The sequence below is a fragment of the Herpailurus yagouaroundi genome, unplaced genomic scaffold (genome assembly GCF_014898765.1).
Source record: "Herpailurus yagouaroundi ecotype Mexico unplaced genomic scaffold, PumYag 159, whole genome shotgun sequence".
In the NCBI taxonomy this organism is placed as follows: domain Eukaryota; kingdom Metazoa; phylum Chordata; class Mammalia; order Carnivora; family Felidae; genus Herpailurus; species Herpailurus yagouaroundi.
Window position 1 is genome coordinate 39,128,076 of NW_024412400.1, and position 25,852 is coordinate 39,153,927.

Genomic DNA, 25,852 nt, shown 5'->3' on the forward strand with positions numbered 1-25,852 from the left:
ATTGAAGAAGATTTAAAGAAATGGAAAGACATTCCCTGCTCATGGATTGGAAGAATAAATATTGTCAAAATGTCAATACTACCCAAAGCTATCTACACATTCAATGCAATCCCAATCAAAATTGCACCAGCATTCTTCTCAAAACTAGAACAAGCAATCCTAAAATTCATATGGAACCACAAAAGGCCCTGAATCGCCAAAGTAATTTTGAAGAAGAAGCCCAAAGCAGGAGGCATCACAATCCCAGACTTTAGCCTCTACTACAAAGCTGTATCATCAAGACAGCATGGTATTGGCACAAAAACAGACACATAGACCAATGGAATAGAATAGAAACCCCAGAACTAGACCCACAAACGTATGGCCAACTCATCTTTGACAAAGCAGGAAAGAACATCCAATGGAAAAAAGACAGTCTCTTTACCAAATGGTGCTGGGAGAACTGGACAGCAACATGCAGAAGGTTGAAACTAGACCACTTTCTCACACCATTCACAAAAATAAACTCAAAATGGATAAAGGACCTGAATGTGAGACAGGAAACCATCAAAACCTTAGAGGAGAAAGCAGGAAAAGACCTCTCTGACCTCAGCCGTAGCAATCTCTTACTCGACACATCCCCAAAGGCAAGGGAATTAAAAGCAAAAGTGAATTACTGGGACCTTATGAAGATAAAAAGCTTCTGCACAGCAAAGGAAACAACCAACAAAACGAAAAGGCAACCAACGGAATGGGAAAAGATATTTGCAAATGACATATCGGACAAAGGGCTAGTATCCAAAATCTATAAAGAGCTCACCAAACTCCACACCCGAAAAGCAAATAACCCAGTGAAGAAATGGGCAGAAAACATGAATAGACACTTCTCTAAAGAAGACATCCGGATGGCCAACAGGCACATGAAAAGATGTTCAACGTCGCTCCTTATCAGGGAAATACAAATCAAAACCACACTAAGATACCACCTCACGCCAGTCAGAGTGGCCAAAATGAACAAATCAGGAGACTATAGATGCTGGAGAGGATGTGGAGAAACGGGAACCCTCTTGCACTGCTGGTGGGAATGCAAATTGGTGCAGCCGCTCTGGAAAGCAGTGTGGAGGTTCCTCAGAAAATTAAAAATAGACCTACCCTATGACCCAGCAATAGCACTGCTAGGAATTTATCCAAGGGATACAGGAGTACTGATGCATAGGGGCACTTGTACCCCAATGTTCATAGCAGCACTCTCAACAATAGCCAAATTATGGAAAGAGCCTAAATGTCCATCAACTGATGAATGGATAAAGAAATTGTGGTTTATATACACAATGGAATACTATGTGGCAATGAGAAAAAATGAAATATGGCCTTTTGTAGCAACATGGATGGAACTGGAGAGTGTGATGCTAAGTGAAATAAGCCATACAGAGAAAGACAGATACCATATGGTTTCACTCTTATGTGGATCCTGAGAAACTTAACAGAAACCCATGGGGGAGGGGAAGGGAAAAAAAAAAAAGAGGTTAGAGTGGGAGAGAGCCAAAGCATAAGAGACTGTTAAAAACTGAGAACAAACTGAGGGTTGATGGGGGGTGGGAGGGAGGGGAGGGTGGGTGATGGGTATTGAGGAGGGCACCTTTTGGGATGAGCACTGGCTGTTGTATGGAAACCAATTTGACAATAAATTTCATATATTAAAAAATAAATAAATAAATTCATATCTATCAATAATCACATGTATTAATCACATTCAATAATCACTGAATGTAAATGGACAAAATGATCCAATCAAAAGACATGGGGTATCAGAATGGATTAAAACAAAACAAAACAAAACAAAACTCATGTATATGCTGCCTGCAAGAGATTCATTTTAGACCTAAAGACATCTGCAGATTGAAAGTGAGGGGATGAAGAACTATACATCATGTTAATGGACATCAAAAGAAAGCTGGAATAGCCATACTTATATCAAACTATATTTTATATTTTTTATTTTTTTAAGTTTATTTATTTATTTTTAGAAAGAGAGAGAGTACAGCATGAGCAGAGGAGGGCAGAGAAAAGGAGAGAGAGATACCAAGCAGGCTCCATGCTGTCACGACACAGAATCCAATATGGGGCTTGATCCTACAAACTGCAAGATCATGACCCGAGCTGAAATCAAGAGTCAGATGCTTAACTGACTGAGCCAGCCAGGCACCCCCAGACAAACTAGATTTTATGTATGTATGTATGTATGCATGTATGTATAAATATTTATTTTTGAGAGAGAGAGAGAGTGGGGGGGAGGGGAAAAGAGGGAAGAGGAGAGAGGATCTGAAGCAAGCTCCATGCTGACACCAGAGAGCCTGACACAGGCTTGAACTCATGAACTATGAGATTATGACCTCAGCTGAAGCCAGACACTGACTGAGCCACTTAGGTGCCCCCAAGTTAGATTTTAAACCAAAGACTGTAACAAGAGATCAAGAAGGGCATTATATCATAATTAAGGGGTCTATCCATCAAGAAGTTGTAACAATTGTAAATAGTTATGCCCCAAACTTGAAAGAACCCAAATATATAAATCAATTAATAATAAACATAAAGAAACTCATAATAATACAATAATAGTGGGGGATTTTAAAGCAATGGATGGATCATCTAAGCAGAAAATCAACAAGGAAACAAGGGCTTTGAGTGACACACTGGACCAATGGTCTTAAGAATGGACCAGATGGAGTTAACATATTCAGAACATTCCATTCTAAAGTAGCAAAATATACATTCTTTTCAAGTGCACATGGAACATTCTCCAGAATAGATCACACACTGGGTCACAAATCAGACCACAACCAGTATAAAAAGACTGAGATTATGCTATACATATTTTCAGACTACAACCTTATGAAACTTGAAGTGAACCACAAGAAAAAATTTGGAAAGACCACAAATACATGGAGGTTAAAGAACGTCCTACTAAAGAATTAATGAGTTAACAGGAAATTAAAGAAGAAATGTAAAAAGATACGGAAGCAAATGAAAATGAAAACATGACAATCCAAAACATTTGAGGCAGCAAAGGTGGCCATAAGAGGAAGTATACTGCAACACAAGCAAGAAAGGTCTCAAATACACAACATAACCTTACACCTAGAGAGCTAGAAAAGGAACAGCAAATAAAGACTTAAGCCAGCAAAAGAAGGGAAATAATAAAGATTAAAGCAGAAATAAATTATACAGAAATAAAACAAAACAAAACAAACAAACAACAACAACAAAGAAATAGAAGAGATAAAAAAAACTAAGAGCTGGTTCTTCAAAAGAATTAATAACATTGATAAACCCCTAGCCAGGCTTATCAAAAAGAAAAGAGAAAGGAACCAAATAAATAAAGTCATGAATGAAAGAGGAGAAATCACAACCATTACCACAGAAATACAAACTATTATAAGAGACTATTATTAAAAATTATGCCGGGGCGCCTGGGTGGCGCAGTCGGTTAAGCGTCCGACTTCAGCTAGGTCACGATCTCGCGGTCCGTGAGTTTGAGCCCCGCGTCAAGCTCTGGGCTGATGGCTCAGAGCCTGGAGCCTGTTTCCGATTCTGTGTCTCCCTCTCTCTCTGCCCCTCCCCCGTTCATGCTCTGTCTCTCTCTGTCCCAAAAATAAATAAACGTTGAAAAAAAAATTAAAAAAAAATATGCCAACAAATTGGGCAACTAGAAGAAAGTGATAGATAAATTCCTAGAAACATACAAACTACCAAAACTGAAACAGGAAGGTATAGAAAATTTAAACAGACCCATAGCAGCAAAGAAATTGAATCAGTAATCAAAAATCTCCCAACAATAGTGCAGGGTCAGATGACATCCCAGGGGGATTCTACTGGACATTTAAAGAAGAGTGAATACCTATCCTCTAACTGTTGCAAAAAATAGAAATGGAAGGAAAACTTCCAAATTCATTCTATAAAGCTAGCATTACCTTGATTCAAAAACCAGAGAAAGGGGCGCCTGGGTGGCGCAGTCGGTTGAGCGTCCGACTTCAGCCAGGTCACGATCTCGCGGTTCATGAGTTCGAGCCCCGCGTCAGGCTCTGGGCTGATGGCTCGGAGCCTGGAGCCTGTTTCCGATTCTGTGTCTCCCTCCCTCTCCGCCCCTCCCCCATTCATCCTCTTTCTCAAAAAAAAAAAAAAAAAAAAAAAAAAAAAAAAAAAAAAAAAAAAAAAAAAAAAAACCAGAGAAAGACCCCACTAAAAAGGAGAGTTATAGGCCAGTATCTCTGATGGACATGGATGTAAAAATTTTCAACAAGATACTAGCAAATCCAATTCAATAGTACATTCGAAGAAATATTCACCATGATCAAGTGGGATTTATTCCTGGGCTGCAGGGCTGATTCAATATTCACAAATCAATCAATGTGATATACTACATTAATAAAAGAAAGGATAAGCATCATATGATCCTGTCAATAGATGCAAAAAAAGTGTTTGATAAAATACAGAATCCTGGGCGCCTGGGTGGCGCAGTTGGTTAAGCGTCCGACTTCAGCCAGGTCATGATCTCGCGGTCCGTGAGTTCGAGCCCCGCGTCGGGCTCTGGGCTGATGGCTCAGAGCCTGGAGCCTGTTTCCGATTCTGTGTCTACCTCTCTCTCTGCTCCTCCCCCATTCATGCTCTGTCTCTCTCTGTCCCAAAAATAAATAAACGTTGAAAAAAAAATTTAAAAATACAGAACCCATTATTGATAAAAACTCTGAACAAAGTAGGGATACATGGAACATACCTCAATATCATTAAGGCCATATATGAAAGACTCACAGATAATATTGTCCTCAATGGGGGAAATCTGAGAGCTTTTCCTCTACTGTTGGGTACAAGATAGAGATATCCACTCTCACCATTACTATTCAACATAGAACTGGAAGTCTTAGCCTCAGCAAACAACAAAAAGAAATAAAAGGCATCCAACTGGCAAGGAAGAAATCAAACTTACACTATTTGCAGATGACATGATACTCTATAGAAACCTGTATAGATACTCTGTAGAAAACCTGAAAGACTCCAGCAAAAAATTTCTAGAACTAATACATGAATTCATCAAAGTCTCAGGATATAAAATCAATATACAGAAATCTGTTGCATCTCTATACACCAATAATGAGGCAGCAGAAAAAAAATCAAGGAGTTGTTCCCATTTACAATTGCACCAAAAACCATAAGATATCTAGGATTAAACCTAACCAAAGAGGTAAAATATCTGTATTCTGAAAACTAAAGAACACTTGTGAAAGAAATTGAAGAGACACAAAGAAATGGAAAAGCATTCCATGCTCATGGATTGGAAGAACAAACAATGTTAAAATGTCTATACTACCCAAAGCTATCAGCACATTTCATGCAATTCCTACCAAAATGCCACCAGAATTTTCACAGAGTTAGAATAAACAATCCTAAAATTTGTATGGAACCACAACAGACACCGAATAACCAAAGCAATCCTGAAAAAGAAAAGCAAAGCAAGAGGCATCATAATTCTGGACTTCAAGCTATATTACAAAGCTGTAGTCATCAAGACAGTATGGTAATGGCACAGAAACAGACACATAGATCAGTGGAATAGAGAACCCAGAAATGGACACATAACTATATGGTCAACTCATCTTTGAGAAAGCAGGAAAGAATATCCAATGAAAACAAGACAGTCTCTTTAGCAAATGGTGTTGGAAAAACTGGACAGCAACACACAGAAGAATAAAACTGGATCACTTTTTTACACCTTACATATAAGTAAATTCAAAATATATGAAAGACTTAAATGTGACATAGGAAACCATCAAAATCCTAGAGGAGAAAATAGGCAACATCTTCTTTGACCTTGGCCATAGCAACTTCTTACAAGACACATACCTGGAGGCAAAGGAAACAACAGCAAAAATGAACTATTGGGACTTCCTCAAGATAAAAATCTTCTGCACAGCCAAGGAAACAATCAACAAAACTAAAAGGCAGCCTATGGAATGGGAAAAGATATTTGCAAATGACCTATTGGATACAGGGTTAGTATCCAAAATCTATAAAGAAGTTATCAAATTCAAACCAAAAAATTAAATAATCCAGTGAGGAAATAGGCAGAAGACATGAAGAGACATTTTTCAAAAGAGAATATACATATGGCTAACAGACACATGAAAAGCTGGTCAACATCACTCATCATCAGGGAAACGCAAGTCAAAGCCACAATGAGATAGCACCTCGGGCCATTCAGAATGGCTATGATTAACAACACAAGAAACAACACATGTTGGGGAGGATGCCGAGAAAGGAGAACCCTCTTATACTGTTGGTGGGAATGCAAACTGGTACAGTCACTCTGGAAAATAGTATGGAGGTTTCTCGAAAAGCTGAAAATATAACTACTTAATGATCCAGCAATTGCAGTACTAGGTATGTACCCAAAGAATAAAAAAATACAGATTCAAAAGGGGTACATGCACCATGATATTTATAGCAGCATTATCAACAATAGCTTAATTATGGAAAGAGCCCAAATGTCTCTCCACTGATGAATGGATAAAGAAGATGTGGCATATATATATGATGGAATATTATTCAGCCATCAAAATACATAAAATCTTGCCATTTTCAACAATGTGGATGGAGCTATAGTGTCTTATGCTAAACAAAATAAGTCAGTCAGAGAAAGACAAATACCCTATGATTTCACTCATAGGTGGAATTTAAGAAACAAAACAGATGAACATATGGGAAGGGAGAAAAACAAGAGAGAGAGGGAAGCAAACCGTAAGAGACTCTTAACAATAGAGAGCAAACTGAAGGTTGATGGAGGGAGGTGGTGGGGGATGGGCTAAATGGGTGATGGGTATTAAGGAGGGCACTTGTTATGATGAGCACTGGGTATCACATGTAAGTGATGAATCATTAGATTCTACTCCTAAAACAAATATTACACTACATTAGCTAACTAGAATTTAAACAACATTTTGAAGAAATAAAATATGTAAAAAACAGTAATATAAATCTACTAAGAAAACCAGAAAAAAATCCAGGATATGGGACATTGTACAAATGACTTGGACACTTCAAAAAGTTCAATGTTGTGGGAGAAAAGGACTTTTCCAGATTAAAATGTGGGCAAAAACCTTGATTAGATCCTGGATCTATATTTAAATTATGTCCTCGATGAGGACACAGTTTAAAAAGACATTCTGGGACATTAGGGGAAATTTATCTCATACAAATAGATTATATTAGATTCTATTGAGTTACTGTTAATTGTCTCAAGTATGACAATGGCATAATGGCATTGTCCTTTCAGCTTTTAAATATATTTTAAATTCTTGATCTTCATCAAGACTATTAGCATAAATTCAGCTCTTCTATGAACTTCTGAAAATACAAAATTATAATCAATTTTAAAAAAACAGAAGATTTAGAAGTTGTTCCTATTTATTTCAGAAATACATTATTCAATTTGTGTTTTGCATGCTTCAATTTACTTTTCTAAGTTTGATTTAGGCTCATATTATAATTATTTTTACTTTCCTGAGCCCTCACCAAGTGCTAGGAGGAAGTTAATCTAGAAATGTGCTAGTGGAGGGGCGCCTGGGTGGCGCAGTCGGTTAAGTGTCCGACTTCAGCCAGGTCACGATCTCGCGGTCCGTGAGTTCAAGCCCCGCGTCAGGCTCTGGGCTGATGGCTCGGAGCCTGGAGCCTGTTTCCGATTCTGTGTCTCCCTCTCTCTCTGCCCCTCCCCCGTTCATGCTCTGTCTCTCTCTGTCCCAAAAATAAATAAACGTTGAAAAAAAATATTTTAGAAATGTGCTAGTGGAAAATAATGTGAAAAAAAACCACTAAAAATTATCCATCTTGAGTGAGGAAAAATGACAGACCAAGTATTCTTACCCCAAATCTCTCAAAATAGAAACAAATGTGTGTGTGTGTGTGTGTGTGTGTGTGTGTGTGTGTGTGTGTGTGTGTCTGTGTGTCTGTGTGTATTAAAAGAAAACTAAATCCATACAGGTCACAGTGATAAAGTAAATTTCCATCAAGGAAACTCTCAGGTCTAACTCAGAAAGTTCTGTCATGAGTCATGTAAGATCCTGGTTCCTGGGGCACCTGGGTGGCTCAGTGGGTTAAGCATCTGACTTTGACTCGGGTCATGATCTCACTGTTGGTGAGTTTGAACCCCATGTCAGGCTCTGTGCTGACAGCTCAGAGCCTGTAGCCTGCTTCAGATTCTGTCTCCCTCTTTCTGTGCCCCACCCCTGCTTGCACTCTATCTTTCTCTCTCTCAAAAATAAATAAACATTAAAGAAAAAGATCCTGGTTGTTAGCGTGTACTTATAATATTAAACACAAATTCACTTATTCTTTATTCCAAAGACTAATCCAGAATTCATAATACACTACAAGAGGTAATCTTCCCTATTTTCTGACCCAGAGTCCTGAGAACAGAAGGAAGTTTCCTTTCAATAACTGAAGCAGTTCACAAATTTGCAATAATAAGACCATTTTTAAAAGATGGGTCACTACGGGGGCACTCTTACACTGTTGGTGGGAATGCAAACTGGTACAGTCACTTTGAAAAATAGTATGGAGTTTTCTCAAAAAGTCAAAAATAGAACTATCCAGCAATTGCTGGATACAAAAATACTGATTTGATGGGATACATGTACCCCAATGTTTATAGCAGCATTGTCAACAATAGCCAAATTATGGAAAAGCTCAAATGTCCATTGACTGATGAATGTATAAGACAGATGTGGTGTGTGTGTATGTATATATGTATGTATATATGTGTGTGTGCATGTACACATGTACATATGTATGTACATACACATGTACATACACACACACAATGGAATATCACTCAGTCATCAAAAAAATGAAATCTTGCCATTTGCAATGATGTGGATGGAGCTAGAGAGTATTATGCCAAGTAAAATAAGTCAGTCAGAGAAAGACAAATACCATATGATTTGATGTATATGTGGAATTTAAGAAACGAAACAGATGAACATGGGGGAAAAAAAGGAGAGAGAGGCAAAACATAAAACAGATTCTTAACTATAGGGAAAAAACTGAAGGTTGCTGGAGGAGAAATGGGAGGAAGGATAGGTTAAATGGGTGACAGGGACTAAGGAAGGACATTTATTGTGATGAGCACTGGATATTGTATATAAGTGATGAATCACTGAATTCTACTCCAGAAGCTAATATTATACTATATGTTATCCAACTGGAATTTAAATAAAAACTTGAAACAAAGAAACAAAGATGGGTTACTTTACAATTTTTCTTTTTTCTACCTAAGATTTCTAACTAAACTGGTGGAATCAAGGTCTCTTGAGATTGACTGTGTGTCAGTGTATTTATAAACAGCCAAGTGGCCAGTGTTCTGTGTTGGCAGCCAAAAGCTAGTCACCTTAAATCAAGATTTACAAGCGCAAAATTTTTTATTCCCCTCATTTTCCTTTTGACTTAAGGAATATTTGATCTGAGTAGCCAGCTGTCAATATATATAATGACACATGAACACGTGTGTAAATATTTGAAACAAGTATCATGACAGGCAGAGTCAGAATTATCTGTTTATCGAATGCATCCGTGCTTTGCAAAGCAATTGTATTAAAAACCATTCTTTTGCAACTTCTAGGAAAAAATACAAACAACTAAACTTACAATAAGAATGTATCAAGGCATTAACCCCTCAGTCAACTAAATTGGCCCAACAGTGTGCTGTTTAAAAAGAACTTATACACGTGTATTAATGTATTACATATGATGGTTCAATTTTTTTATACTTGAAAACAAAAATATATCACCAGCTGGAATCCTTACCTTTTCAAGGATAGCATTGCCTTGGTGAGGATTGATGTTATGTTGGCTTATTTCTCTCTTGTATTTATATTCATAAACTTGGTCAGTGATATTAATCAGCAGAGTTGATGGACTGAAGGCCAGTTTTCCACAATCATACACAGTTCCACTTTCAATATCAGTTGGTGCTGTAGCATATCGTATGATCAATCCCATTATTAGCCCTAAAATAAAGAATAAACAATTGCACTGGAGGAACTGAATCTAAAATGTTCACTACTGGGTGCTTTTAAATATATGATTTTAAACTTGTAGAAGTGGCAGAAGAAAAGGTTATACATTGCCTGGTTTAGAAATTGCTCACTATTCCATAGATACTGGTTCAATAGATTGACTGTACTAAGATATTTGTGGTGTGGACACTATTGTTTGAATATCCAGCACATATTTCCCCCCTTCTTTCTTCCCTAATGGAGCCACAAATTTTGGAGGGAAAAGCTACCGCTTCTTCAATCCACCAAAGTGATTCAAGAAAACCTTTGCCCTGTAAAATATTGAGTAATCTAATAATCAGTCAGGAGATAAAATTTCCCAGAAAGTTTTTGGTTCACAAATTAGCACATGTATAAGATAGACTCATCAAACTAAAAGGAAGCACTTATATACCATGGTTGGGAGAGCGGTGTTCTTGTTTTCTCCCTTGGGACATGACCAAGACAATTTATTTCTCCATTTTTTGCTGAAAGATATTTTGTGACCTTAAGGGGATCCAGTCCAAGGACATAGGCAATATACTGAGAATGCTAAGGCCATGGTACAGACAGAACTCAGTTCCTGATGACTTCACTGAACAAATGGATCAACCTACCCTGGAGCTACCCTACTGCTAGACATAATATATTCTTTAATTTTTCAAAAAAATTTGAATCAATTTTCTGTTTATCTGTAGCAAATGCATTCTAAAGATACAACATTCCTTTGAGTGCAGGTTGAACTCAAGTAATAATCCTTGACTTTTAAGTTAACATACTCTGTTAGGATGCTCACGGTAATCTGGTAACTGTAAGCTTTCCTAATATTATGGATATATTAACAAATAGCAAAGAAACTTCAGAGGCTTTTACATTCCTCAATTTAAAATTAGGACTGATACATGCGTTTTAGGGTAAATCCACAATTTACTCTTTAAACATCAAATGTGGGAGGTTTTACAACTCTTGTGAATCCAGTCATCTAATGGGCTTTTATTTATTTATTAATACTTTGTTGGGTATGTATTTTGTACAAGACATTTCTAGATTTAAAATAAAAACAGTCCTGGTCCTATAGCTCAAGTTTGTAAAATGCAAACCCTTAAGCAAACAATCATAATACAATGTGACATGTGCTATGACAGTTAGTAAGCCCTCTATGTTATATGAGTATAGAGAGAAAACGCTCTAAAGCACTTTGAATGATGCAAAGCTTTAGATGAATCTTAAAAGGTCATGTAAGATTTTTCAGATAAGCTGAATCAGGGAATAAGTTGGGATCCAGGTTGCACATGTGGATGGCAGTACATAACAGCAGAGCTAGCTAAAACTTCCCCAGGAATTGGAAGGATATATTCAATGTGTTGAATCAGAAAAATATGCAGCCCAGAATTCTTTATCCAGCAAGGGTGTCATTCAAAATAGAAGGAGAAATAAATTGTTTCCTAGGCAAACAAAAACTAAAGGAATTCATGACCACTAAACCAGCCCTGCAAGCAATTTTAAGGGAGATGGATACTTTGAGTGGAGAAAAGATGAAACAAAACGAAAAAGATCAAAAACAACAAAGACTAGAAAGGACCAGAGAACATCACCAGAAACTCTAACTCTATAGGCAAGACAATGGTAATAAATTCATACCTTTCAGTACTCACTCAAAATGCCAATGGACTAAAAGCTCCAACCAAAAGACATAGGGTACCAAAATGGATAAGAAAACAAGACCCATCTATATGCTGCTTACAAGAGACCCATTTTATTTTTTTTTAATTTTTTTTTCAACGTTTATTTATTTTTGGGACAGAGAGAGACAGAGCATGAACGGGGGAGGGGCAGAGAGAGAGGGAGACACAGAATCGGAAACAGGCTCCAGGCTCCGAGCCATCAGCCCAGAGCCTGACGCAGGGCTCGAACTCACGGACTGCGAGATCGTGACCTGGCTGAAGTCGGACGCTCAACCGACTGCGCCACCCAGGCGCCCCAAGAGACCCATTTTAGACCTAAAGATATTTACAGATTGAAACTAAGGGGATGGAGAACCATCTATCATGCTAATTATCATTAAAAGAAAGCTGGAGTAGCCATACTTATATCAGACAAACTAGATTTTAAAATAAAGACTGTAACAAGAGATGAAGAAGGGCATTATATCATAATTAAGGAGCCTACTCACCAAGATCTAACAACTGTAAATATTTATGCCCCCAATGTGAAAGCGCCAAAATATATAAATTGATTAATCACAAACATAAAGAAACTCATTGATAATAATACCATAATAGTAGAGGACTTTAACACCCACTTACAACAATGGGCATATCATCTAAGCAGAAAATCAACAAGGAAACAATGGCTTTTAATGGTACACTGGACCAGATGGACTTAACAGATATATTCAGAACATTTCATCCTGAAGCATCAGAATACACATTCTTCTTGAGTGCACATGGAACATTCTCCAGACACAAACCTGCCCTCAACAAGTACAAAGATCAAGATCACACCTTGTGTATTTTGAGACCACAACACTATGAAACTCCAAATTAACCATAAGAAATAAATTTGGAAAGACCATGAATACTTGGAGATTCGATGAACATCCTACTAAACAATTAATGGGTTAACCAAGAAATTAAGGAGGCAATTAAAAAGTACATGGCCGTCAATGAAAATGGAAACATGACAACCCAAAATCTTGGGGTGCAGCAAAGGTGGTCATAAGAGGGAATTATATAGCAATTCAGGCCTTCCTGAATTGCTTCCTGAATTCCTAAAGAAGGAAGAAAAGTCTCAAATATACAACCTAACCTTACACCTAAAAGAGCTGGAAAAAGAACATCAAATAAAGCCCAATACCAGTAGAAGAAGGAAATAATAAAGATTAGAAAAGAAATCAATGATATTGAAAAAAAAAACAAAACAGTTGAACAGATCAATGAAACCAGGAGCTGGTTCTTCAAAAGAATTAACAGTATTGATAAACCACTAGCCAGATTGATCAAAAACAGAAAGGAAAGGAGCCAAATAAGTAAAATCACAAATGAAAGAGGAGATCACAACCAACATTGGCAGAAACACAAACAATAGGGGCGCCTGGGTGACTCAGGTGGTTAAGCCTCTGACTTCGGCTCAGGTCATGATCTCATGGTTTGTGGGTTAGAGTCCTGCAGCGGGCTCTGTGCTGACAGCTCAGAGGCTGGAGTCTGCTTCAGATTCTGTGTCTCCCACTCTCTCTGCCCCTCCTCTGCTCATTCTCTGCCTCTCTCTTTCAAAAATAAATAAACATAAGAAATACAAACAATAATAAGAGAATATTATGAGCAATTATTGCCAATAAATTGGGCAATCTTGAAGAAATGGACAAATTCCTACAAATATATAAACTACCAAAACTGAAACAGGAAGAAATAGAAAATTTGAAAAGACTATAATCACTAAAGAAACTGAATCAGTAATCAAAAATCTCCCAAGAAACAAGAGTCCAAGGCCAGATGGCTTTCCAGGGGAATTCTATCAAACATTTAAAAAAGAATTATAGCCTATTCTTTTGAAGTTGTTCCAAAAAATAGAAATGGACAGAAAACTTCCAAACTCAGTCTACAAGGCCAGAATTATCTTGATTCCAAGACCAGACAAAGACCCCACTAAAAGGGAGAACTACAGACCTATTTCCCTGATGAACATGGATTCAAAAATTATCAACTAGATACTAGCAAACTGCAACCAACAATAAATTTAAAGAATTATTCACCATGACCAAGTGGGATTTATTCCTGGGATACAGGGCTGGTTCAATATCTGCAAATCAATCAAAGTGATACATCACATTAATAAAAGAAAGGATAAGAACCACATGAACCTCTCAATAGAACCAGAGAAAGCATGTGACAAAATATAGCATCCTTTCTTGATACAAGCCCTCAAGAAATTAGGGATAAAAGGACCATACCTTAAGATCATGAAAGGCATATAAAAACACCCACCACTAATATCATCCTCAATGGGAACAACTGAGACCTTTCCCCCTAAGGCCAGGAACATGACAAGGATGTCCACTCCCACCAATGTTATTCAACATAGTGTTGGAAGTCCTAGCCTCAGTGATCAGACAACATAAAGAAATAAAAGGCATCCAAATTGGCAAGGAGGAAGTCAAACTTTCACTCTTTGCAGATGACATGATACTACTCTATGTGTAAAACCCAAAAGACCCCACCAAAAAGCTGCTAGAACTAATACATGAGTTCAGCAACGTTGCAGGATATAAAATCAATGTGCAGGAATCAGTAGCATTTCTATACACCAATAATGAAGCAATGGAAAGGGAAATCAAGGAATTGATCCAATTTACAATTGCACCAAAAACCATAAAATATCTAGGAATAAACATAACCAGAGCTTGAAAAATCTATAGACTGAAAACTATAGAAAATTTATGAAAGAAATTGAAGAAGACACACAAAAAAATCGAAAAACATTCCATGCTCATGGATTGGAAGAACAAACATTGTTAAAATGTCTATACTGCCCAAAGAAATCTACATATTCAGTGAAATCTCTATCAAAATAACACCAGCACTCTTCACAGAGCTAGAACAAACAATCCTAAAATTTGTTTGGAACCACAAAAGACCCTGGATAGCCAAAGCAATCTTGAAAAAGAAAACCAAAGTGGGAGGCATCACAATCCCAGATTTAGCCTCTACTACAAAGCTGTAATCATCAAGACAGTATGGTACTGGCACAAAAACAGACACATAGGTCAATGGAACAGAATAGAGAACCCAGAAATGGACTCAGAAACACACGGCCAATTAATCTGTGACAAAGCAAGGAAAGAATATCCAATGGAAAAAAGACCGTCTCTTCAGTAAATGGTGTTGAGAAAACTGGACAGCGACATGCAGAAGAATGAACCTGGACCACTTTCTTACACCATACAAAATAAACTCAAAATGGATGAAAGACCTAAACATAAGACAAGAAGACATCAATATCCTAGGAAGAAAATAGGCAACAACCTCTTTGACCTCAGCCACAGCAATCTCTTACTTGACATGTCTCCAGAGGCAAGGGAAACAAAAGCAAAAATGAACTATGAAGACCTCATCAAGATAAAAACTTCTGTATAGCGAAGGAAACAACCAGCAAAGCTAAAAGGCAACTGATGGAATGGGAGAAGATATTTGCAAATGACATAACAGATAAAGGGTTAGTATCCAAAATCTATAAAGAACTTATCAAATAATCCAGAGAAGAAATGGGCAAAAGACTTGAATAGACACTTTTCCAAAGACATCCAGATGGTTAACAGATACATGAATAGATGCTCAACATCATTCATCATCAGGGAAATACAAATCAATACCACAATGAGATACCACCTCACATCTTTCAGAATGGCTAAAATTAACAACTCAGGAAACAACAGATATTGGCAAGGATGTGGAGGAAGGAGAGCCCTTTTGCACTGCTGGTGGGAATGTAAACAGGTACAGCCACTCTGGAAAATGGTATGGAGTTTCCTCAAAAAATTAAAAATAGAGCTACCTTATGACCCAGCAATCGCACTACTAGGTATTTATCCAAAGAATAGAGGAGTGCTGATTAGAAAGGACACATGCACCCCAATATTTATAGCAGCACTATCAACAATAGCCAAAGTATGGAAAGAGCCCAAATGTCAATCGACTGATGAATGGCTAAAAAAGATGTGGTATATATATACAATGGAATATTATTCAGTGACCAAAAAGAATAAAATCTTGCCATTTGCAACAACACTGATGAAACTAGAGTGTATTATGCTAAGCAAAATTAGGGAAAGAGACAGAACAAGAGAACACTGGGGCTGCAGACCATAGGCAGAGACCAAGCCATATGACTTCACTCATATGTGGAATTTAAGACACAAAACAGATGAACATAAGGGAAGAGAAGCAAAAATAATATAAAAACAGAGAGGGAGATAAACTATAACAGACTCTGAAACACAGAGAAAAAACTGAGGGTTGCTGGAGGAGTGTTCAGTGGGGGGATGGGCTAAATGAGCAAGGGGCCTTAAGGAGGACACTTGTTGGGATGAGCCCTGGGTGGTATATGTAAGTGATGAATCACTAAATTCTATTCTTGAATCATTATTACACTATATGTTAACTAACCTAGATTTAACTTTTTAAAATGAATGAATGAATGAATGAATGAATAAGTTAATAAATGAATAAAAGTTCCTCAGGATTTATGTTTACCAATGTGTAGCATAGTTGTTGGGAAAGTTGGTGCTCGGCCAGAGATTGTGTTTCTTGGCTATCTTGTCTCTGGTTGGGTCCTCACCAACAGAATACAAGCAAAAATAATATGTGCCACTTCTGGAACACAGCTTTGAATGGGTAGGTGAGTTTTCCCCCTCTCTTTCCCATATATCTGATAGATGGAAACAAAGGCCCTATAGGTAGACAAAGCCACCAGACTGAAGAAGCCTGGGTCCCCAAGATACCAGGAGGGAGAAAGCCATCTGCCAACCAGGAACACCTACATTGGACTGCTATGTGAATGAAAAGTTAACTTCTGTTGTGTAGTCACTAAAATTGTAGTATTTTTGTGTTAACTGCCAACAGGATAACCTACTGAAGATTATGTATAAATACATGACTTAAGAAATCTGGTGGATTTAGAGAGTTAGTAGTGGTGTAAGAATAAAATAAATGGAAGGAAAGAGAGATAAGAGATGAGAGATGAGAGATGAGAGATGAGAGAGAGGGAGAGGGAGAGGGAGAGGGAGAGGGAGAGGGAGAGAGAGAGAGAGAGAGAGAGAGAGAGAGAAGGAGAGAACTCTAGGACAGCAGACCATAGGCAGAGGCCAAGTCATAAAGAAGTTCCTGGGTATGCTAAAAAAGTTTTTATTTTTAACCCAATTGTAATGTAAAACTATTGAAAGATTTTAGGCAGGAGTATAAAACAATAACATTTCTATGTAAGAGCTATCACTTTGACAACAGTGTGGAGAATTAAACAGAATGATGGGGGAGAATAAAAACATATTTCTTTCAAGAATATTTTTACCTCATTCCAGCTTCAGTGTTTGGCCCACTCCTCCAATAACAGTGAGAAACACTGTATCCTAACCTTTGTTAGCAAGAGAAAGTAAGTGATGGATATGTAACCACTATGAATGCTTGATACACCATAGAACAGTTGGCAGCCTTTCATGTTCCATGCCAATTGATTACAATAAAACTAGTCAGGAAAGAGAAGGGAAGACACATTATGCACACTGCCAGTAGTTTAGGGTACCTGTGAAGAACATCATTTTTCCAACACTCTTTGACTAGGAAGGATTCATTTTCTAAGTTATTCAGCAGGTACCATGAGTGATACTATGACCTCTGCTTGCTATTCAAGCGGGATATAAATAAGGAAAGCACAAGACACTAACTTCATGGGGCCTGAATAGAGAGAACCTGTATTAATACCATTTAAAGTTCCCAGAAGGTGAGCCAATTATTTTTGCAATATGCTTTCAGTGCAATAACAAGAAGTAAACATGAAGTGTCCACTGTTTTTCCCCAAGCAGGGAACTCAATTATTTGTTATAGTGAATGCCTAGTACTTGGGTCCCTGTGGTTAAATTCATACAACGTCCCCAAAACCTAAACGGCCCTGCCTGAACCTTTGCACCAGCTCTAGTCCCAGCTTTCAACAAGAGGCACGTTGGAGTAAATAGAGTAAGCTGCTTGCCACCAGAGGTGATCAGACATAATGGCCATGACAGTGCATCTCTCAGACAGATCTCCTACTACGAGGACTGCAGTTGACCAATGGTCTCAGCTACTGTGCTCTGGAATCCATGACCAAATTCACTGAGGCCAGACAATGACTGAGTTCAGTAGGGGTACTAAGGCAGGGAGGCGGGGCTCCTCTGAAGGGTCACTATGGCTTAAGGATGCCCCATGAGCCTCACTAAACCTTTCTTAGAATTGTGCCATAGCCTGGGGCACCTGGGTGGCTTAGTCGGGTAAGCATCCAACTTTGGCTCAGGTCATGATTTCGCAGCGCACGGGTTCTAGTCCTGGGTCAGGCTCTGTGCTGACAGCTCAGAGCATGGAGTCTGCTTCAGATTCTGTGTCTCCCTCTCTGTCTTCCCCTCCCCCACTTGTGCTCTGTCTCTCTCTCTCTCTCAAAAATAAACATTTTTTAAAAATTAAAAAAATAAAGAAAGAATTGTGCCATAGCCTAAACATTTTACTACATAGCCTTCCTTCCTTCCCCACCTCCACAGGGTATGCAGCTGCACCAGGGTCTGGCAGTTGTCCCAGAATTCAAAACTCTCTCCCCATTTTCCATCAAAAAAGTTTTTCCAATAGATCTTTCACACAACTAATCTCTTCCTAGATTCTCCTTCTTGGAGGACCCAAATTAATACACTTGACAAAAGGCTCTAGCCCTGCTTCTCTTCAACCCCAAGTCTTGAGAGGAAGCAACATCTTGACACAGTGTAAAGGCCAGTGGGGATACTGCAGCTGAAAGTGTGCTCAGTTAACAAACACATACACCCATTTGTACACCCCCACTGCAGTAGCAGCAGCTGGAAAATCCTTAATATCCGAGGCCAGACACCTGCCTATAGAGCCTGATAATGCATCTGACAGCCAAATGTCCACTCAGTGCTTTAGCTATATGTTGAAATAAATATGGAGTGTTGAATTAATGCACTTCCAGCACAGTATTGTTTGAAAGCAGGTGAGAGATAAAGCATGATATCTGGTAGGAAGAAAATGCTAATGAAAGGGGTTGTTTGTATACCCCACAAAGACAAAGGATAAAGAAAGCAACAACCACCTGTGCACAGAGGGAAACAAGAGACTGTCTGCTATAGTTCCATGGACACAAACCACCGTTCTCGTTGGTAACCCATGAACTACGACCTTACCCTCCCAGGAGAAAAAGAGGCAGCTTGTCCCAGCAAAGCAATACCATGCAGCACATGTGTGCACAGGCCTGGTTCCAGATTATATCCTCACAAGCGTGACACTTCCCTGAGCTTTGCCCCCTAGCCAGCTGATGGTATCACCTTCTCCAAGTAAAAACTCCAGTCCAGATGCATCCCCTGCCCCTACAAGTTTAGGCATTTGGGCAACTAAGGCAAACGTTGTATATATGTGCTCTCCAGGGAACCCTGACTTCTCCCGAACAGCATACGAGCCCTAGGTTGAAGCTTGGATAACATATTTTATCTCTAAGGCACTCACAGTCCTACAAATTCTATCTCAAGTCCCACCTATGGGGGACCATGCTCTGATGCAGCCTGTGCTCAATGAGTTCCCTCATCTTTGAGTTCTTATAGCATTCATAGTTTAAACCGCACCCTTTGTGGGCCAATTTAATAAAGGCTTACATTGTTCAGCATTGCTTTGTAGGCCTTGGCTTTGTCTCCCCCACTAGACAATGAGACTGTTTACGACAGAGACTCTGTGCTATTTTTCATCTCTCTTTCCTTTAAAAAGCTACACTTTAGGCAGAATTGTAACCCAACTCTCCCTAAGTCCACAAACTCCCTTGGAGTCAAGAAGAAAATGATCCTCCAAGTTTATGTAATTGGTCAGTGACCAACATCTTAAAATGTAAAGAACATCACACCAAATGCTGTGATGTTCCTGTCCTGGCTGAGCTTGCAGTATACCTCCCATAGCAGATGCGTGAAAGGCAAGTGACACAATGATGTTTGCAAGAGAAGGAAGGAAGGAAGAAGGAAGGAGGAAAGAGGCTCATGGGCACTCAAAATGAGAAACATTTAGAAATATGAGCCTTGTCTTTCTGGACTGGCTTTCACTTCATTCTCCACATTGAAAATACAAGAAAACCCCACTCCTTCCTCCCTCATTCTGCTTTCATGCCACAGACACACAAGGCATAGCTCTGAGACTTGAATTATAAAATGAATAAGATATGGCCCTGACCCTAAAATATTAAAATATTTTAATCTTACAGGGCCTTTTCCTCTTGTCCAATATTGTGATCCTGATTTCCAGTGAGAATAAAGTACAAATGTTTTCTAAGGCTCTTCTCATATTAAGCCTGTATTTCATAGACAATCTGCAGGCATCTTGTTGATGATCATTCTACATGATGCTGAAGCATTTCCCAAAGGGGCTTTTTTAAGAGGAGCATGGATGGGAATTTACTTGCATATATAATGATTATATTTATGTACAATGGAACAGATTACAGAATGGTTTTGAAAATAGTACTAAAATCTCTCTGTGATCAGACCTATGGTTGTGTTTATACACTATCACACACACACTGCCACACTGCATGGCAGCACACCGTAGGAGGCTCCCTTCAGAGTCTTTTTCTGGAGGAGTGGTGCTCCCCTGACATCACACAATGCAACAAGCCCATCTATACATGTGTCTAATCAGACTAGTTCATAGGTATATATTTAAATGCTACATGATACTGGAGAGAATTTAGGAGCCTAAAGCAAAGGTACATAGTTACTATATGAAGATTGTAGAAGAACTGACTTTTGTAAGTTCTTTCATTCTGTATGCATTGAATGGCTACCAAGAATAATCTAGATAAATGAGGTATTGCCCCTTACTAAACCAAGAAGATAAATCATTAAACTATATAATATTATATATCAACTTGATTAGTGTATCAGATACTGTTGATTGCCAACCCAGCATCCATCCTGCCTCTTTCCCAAAAAAGCCCTGATTTGTACAGCTAGCCACCCCTCCTCCCACAGCTATCTACTCAGGATAAGTTGACCTTTCCCTCAGCTCCAAGGGAGTTCCCTTTCCCCTTGCTGATAATCGGTACTACAATGGCCATGTGACTCTATTCTGGTCAATAAAAAGTGGAGGGAAGCTAGCTAAGGAACTTCTTAGAAAAGCTTTGATATCCTAAGAGAGAAACAGAAGAGCAATGAGCTCTCTTATTCCTCAGAATATTATTGGGCCTGGTTAAGATACCAGCAACTTCCATACCCACGTTACTCCTCACCTGATGTTAAAGTCAGACGGGAAATAACAGAGCAGAGCAAAGGAAAGAACCTGGGTCCTTGATAACAATAATGGGCTGCTGAATCAACCGGTCTTGCAGACTGTTCTCTGGAGTTCTAGTCATGGGAGGCAATAAATGTCCTTATTGCTTAAGTCTGTTTCAGTCAAGGTTTCTGTTATCAGCAACTGCATGCATCTTAATATATAGAAACTTTTCTTTTAAACAAGTTCTAACAAAATTCTAAGGAATCCTAAAGGAGAGACCAACTAACTCCTTTCCCCAAAGTATTAGGGAAAGATTTACATAGGAGATTCTTTTTTTAAATTATTTTTTAATGTTTATTATTTATTTTTGAGAGAGAGAGGCAGAGTGCAACCAGGGGAGGGTCCGAAAGGGAGGGAGACACTGAATCCGAAGCAGGCTCCAGGCTCTGAGCTGTCAGCACAGAGCCCAATGTGGGGCTTGAACTCACGAACCACAAGATCAAGACCTGAGCCGAAGTCAGACGCTTAACCGACTGAGCCACCCAGGTGCCCCTAGGAGATTCTTAAGGACTTATAGGAAATCTCCAGGTAGAGTAGAGGACAAGGACTTTCTAGAAAGAGGAATTCATAAATCAGTGACCACAGTGCTAACCAGGTATATCAAGCAGTTTGGGAAGGCTGACTAGGGCAACTGAAATCAGGGGCTGTAGCACACCTGAGAAATAACAGAGGGTGTTCAAGAGAGAGAGATGATTGGCAAAAAGGTCTTGAGAAAGAACCATGAGAGATTCTTGTTGGAAGAGAGATTTGCTGTGGTTTCCAGAAAAGGTAACAGCTTTGGAGACAATCATCTTAAGGAAGAAAAGAAAATTAAGGTATGGTAGGGACATGGAGAGGAAGTTAACATCAGAATTTGTCTTATATTTCTGTGAGGAAGAATTAGGAAAGAAATTTGAGTACAGGAATGTCAAGATGATGGTAATAAAATTAAGCCCAAGGAAGAGTATTGTTTACCATTATTAGTACTTTTTATTATAGTGTGAGACTCTTTACGGCAGGGAATCTGGGATACTATTTCAGTCACCCAGATTCAAAAAATATGAACTAGGGATTCAAAATGTGGAAATAAAGAAGAAAAGGGTCTGACAAATATTCTAAGGAAGCCAAATCAGTGGACACCATTTAACTGTGTGCAAGATAGTATTCACATATATTAAAGTGTCATCTCCACAACTTTTACATTTTTACTTGATAGTTATGTATCTCACCCCTACTCAGTCTTATCAAAATTGTTATCAGAACACTGATTTAGAGAAATGATATGGGTTTGCATATCAAATACTGCATGCATAGGGGCGCCTGGGTGGCGCAGTCGGTTAAGCGTCCGACTTCAGCCAGGTCACGATCTCGCGGTCCGTGGGTTCGAGCCCCGTGTCAGGCTCTGGGATGATGGCTCGGAGCCTGGAGGCTGTTTCCGATTCTGTGTCTCCCTCTCTCTCTGCCCCTCCCCCATTCATGCTCTGTCTCTCTCTGTCCCAAAAATAAATTAAAAAAATAAAAAAATAAAAAAATAAAAAAAAAAACGTTGAAAAAATACTGCATGCATTTCCTTTTAGCAGTTTAGTTTTACACTGAGATTAATCATAGATAGAACCAAAAGTAAAAATATGCAATGCCTTGTGATTATTTAGGGATTTCATTCCTTCTCTGCCCTCCCACCAATCTTCTAAATTCAAAGGACTTAAGGAAAGTGTGGGTGTTGCTAAAAGGGACACAATTTATTGCTTTGTGCTGGTTCACTATCAACTTACTTTGGTGAAGAAAAAAAATCCTATAAGGGTTTCAGAACAGGTCTGAGGCAAGAGTAAAAGTAAGAGTACCCAATAAGAGTACCCCATGATGTTTCAAGGTGGGAGGGGTCCATGAACTGTCCTACCTTAGGAAGCCTCACTCAAAGTTCTGTCTTCTCACAGGTTAGAGTCACATGGGAAATGACAAAAAGACACAACCACCAGATCTTCTACCACAGCAAAGTGTCCAATGTTTTTCTCCATCCTTGGTTTATACCAATAATGCACATAGGCACACACACATGCACACAACATACACAGAGATACACACTACATATTTCACAGCACTCTGGGGTTCTCAACATAGGATTATAGAAAACGTTTCTCTAGAAACTATCTCAGCCACCAGCTTATATATAGCTCAAACCCTTTGCTGCAAGCATCTTAGGAGATTTACAGAAGAAAGATAGATATGTAACTAGCCACATACTAAAACAAAATTATTTATAATGTTTACACAAAACAGTCCATTTTTTTGTTTTATTTTTGTTTTCTGTAAAACCAGAAGGGGAAACATTATAAACAAATATAAATAGTGAAAAAGGAGAGGGGGGTGGGGAACTCTCTAATAACTGAAGATTTTCTCCCAGCCCTCCTTTTCATCACAGGATAGTAATGTAGTGAGGAAGAGAAAAGAGAAGAAAGTAAAGGATACAAAACTAGGAACCACATATTGAACTTTATTTTCCTAGTTCTGAAACTTTAGTGTATCAGAAGTCTCTGGAAGCTTTGTTAAACACAGACTGCTGGACTCTGCCTCGAGTTTCCTACTCAGTAGTGGGTCTGGGTTGGGGCCCACATTCTTGCATTTCTAAAAAGTTCTCAGGTGATGCTGTGAGAAGCACTGTCGTATAAGACAACAAATAATTCCCACCATTATGAGTGCCATCACAGTCCTAGAACTCTGTCAACGTCCAAACCACCTCATGCTCATGCACACAGGTTTCATAGAGCATAGAGAGCCCAGAGGCATAATTAAAGATTCTACCTTCAGTCTCTTCCAAATATTCAAGTCAATTAAACTAACATATGATGAAAGCCATTTTGTATGATTCATATGAATAAGGCACTTACAGAAACTTCCCCCACCCATTCTGACAACCACAGATATTTAAAACAAGCATAAGTGTGGACTTGCAACACTGCTTTTCCTGGTGCTGGGGCAGGTGTTTCCAAGTCAGCCTCATCACTCTCTGTGGGACAGTTTAACCCAGCTTCTTGGCATGGATGTACTTTCACAATATTGCTCCCACTGAATTTCCCATGCTGGGCTTTATGCTATGACAGGATAACATTTCTGAGGCCTTAAGGTAAAAGAAAAACTTAACTACTTGCCTCATTTCCCCACTCCTGACCACCTATCAACAGCAGAAGCTTTCAAGGTGGTGTTTTTGCCAATTATTCTGTGCAGCCTTAGCCAAAGTTGTAAATTTTTGGAATTTCTTTTCCCTTATATGCAAACTGAATGAAGATCATTGTATTTTGTATGGATGTCCTGAGGATTAGCAATAATATTTATACTTAAGATACCTCAGTCTCTATCTTTCTTCTGTAAACTTTCTAAGATACCATCACCTGGCACAGAGTAGACATTTATTAAATAATAGAAACTCTGGGGCGGGGGGCAAGACGATGGAACAGCATGGAAGTTTTTTGTGTGTCTCATATCCATGAAATACAGCCAGACCAACACTAAACCATCCTACACACCTAGAAAACTGATTGGACGATTAACACAACAATCTGCACAACCTGAACCACAGAATTCAGCAGGTATGCGGCACAGAGAGGTGAACTTGGGGAGTGAGAAGCCACGGTGGGGAGGGAGCCACTTTTGGGGGCGGAGAGAGAATGGAGATGGGGGGTGGGGAGAGAATATGTGAAAAGCACCCCTCCCCCAAAGCAGCTGGAGAGAAAGTGGAAAATTGGAAACAGCCACAGGGACTAAACTAAAAAGGGAGAAAGGAGAGGGTTTAAATTCCATTAAGACTGTAAACAAGGGGAGCGCAAAGTCACCCAACTCTGCAGCTCAATACCTGGCAGTGCTCTGGTGGGAAGGGCGAATCCCCAGGAACAGAGTGGGGTCCGGGAGGTTCTGGGGCCACATGGGGAAAAGCAATTCCACTGCAGGAAGTACATTTGGTAGAGGCTGTGAGGCAACCTGGGCCCAGCAGACCCCAGAAAATGGCCACATTCGATGGTGCTGGAACAAGGTCATTAAGGGTGAAGCCTGGTGCCAGATGTGTGTTGTGAGTTTCCACAGTCCCTGAAAAGCTGCTGCTACACTATCTCGCGAACTTTTTCTGGGGCGGGCTGGCACCTGGCCGCAGACCTGGGGCACCGGCAGCAGCAGGGTCCAGCGGGCGTTCCTGGGTGCAGCCAGCATTCAGCCATTGCTCATTTGGCCCTTGATGGGTGAGACCCTCCCACAGAGGGGTCGATGGGGTCAAAGCTGTAGTCTTTCAGAAGTAAGGGGCTGGGGAAAATAGCCACATCTGAGACAAAACTCGGGAGAGAGGTACTGCCTGGGGCCTGGTCACGGACAGTGAAAAAGCGGGGAGTGGAGGACAGCTGAAGACAGAGGATGGGTGCACGATTGTTGACGGGGTAAACAGAGTTCCAATACTAGAGACTGGGCAGCTGGGTGACATCATTTTCACCACTCCGGAGCATGCGCATACGCACCTACCTGCACCACAACAATCCACCTCAGCAGGCTAGCAGCGCCATCTAGTGGAGAATGGAGCCATTATACTAAGCCCCGCCCAACTGGGCCAACATGGTGCTTCAAGAAAACAAGTCTCACTGCCTACTTAGTTTATGGACTATAAAGCACTTCATAGTCTAACTTCAGGGGAAAACGAAGTAATTTCAATCCTATTTCAATCTGTTAGCAGATCTATCCATTCACTTTTTTTCTGTTTTTCACTTCTTTTTCTTGAATACA

At 39.3% G+C, this 25,852-nt stretch overlaps 1 protein-coding gene across 6 annotated transcripts in view; it reads right to left on the bottom strand.

Annotated features, from left to right (window-relative positions):
- Nucleotides 1–25,852, bottom strand: part of SLC9A9 (solute carrier family 9 member A9) — a 711,221-nt gene that overhangs the window by 553,573 nt on the left and 131,796 nt on the right. For all 6 annotated transcript variants that reach the window (XM_040480405.1, XM_040480404.1, XM_040480402.1 and 3 more), the window contains one exon: nt 9,832–10,034. In XM_040480405.1, the coding sequence (XP_040336339.1) occupies nt 9,832–10,026 (195 nt within the window). In that variant the 5' untranslated portion in view covers nt 10,027–10,034. The remainder of the gene's footprint in view (nt 1–9,831; nt 10,035–25,852) is intronic.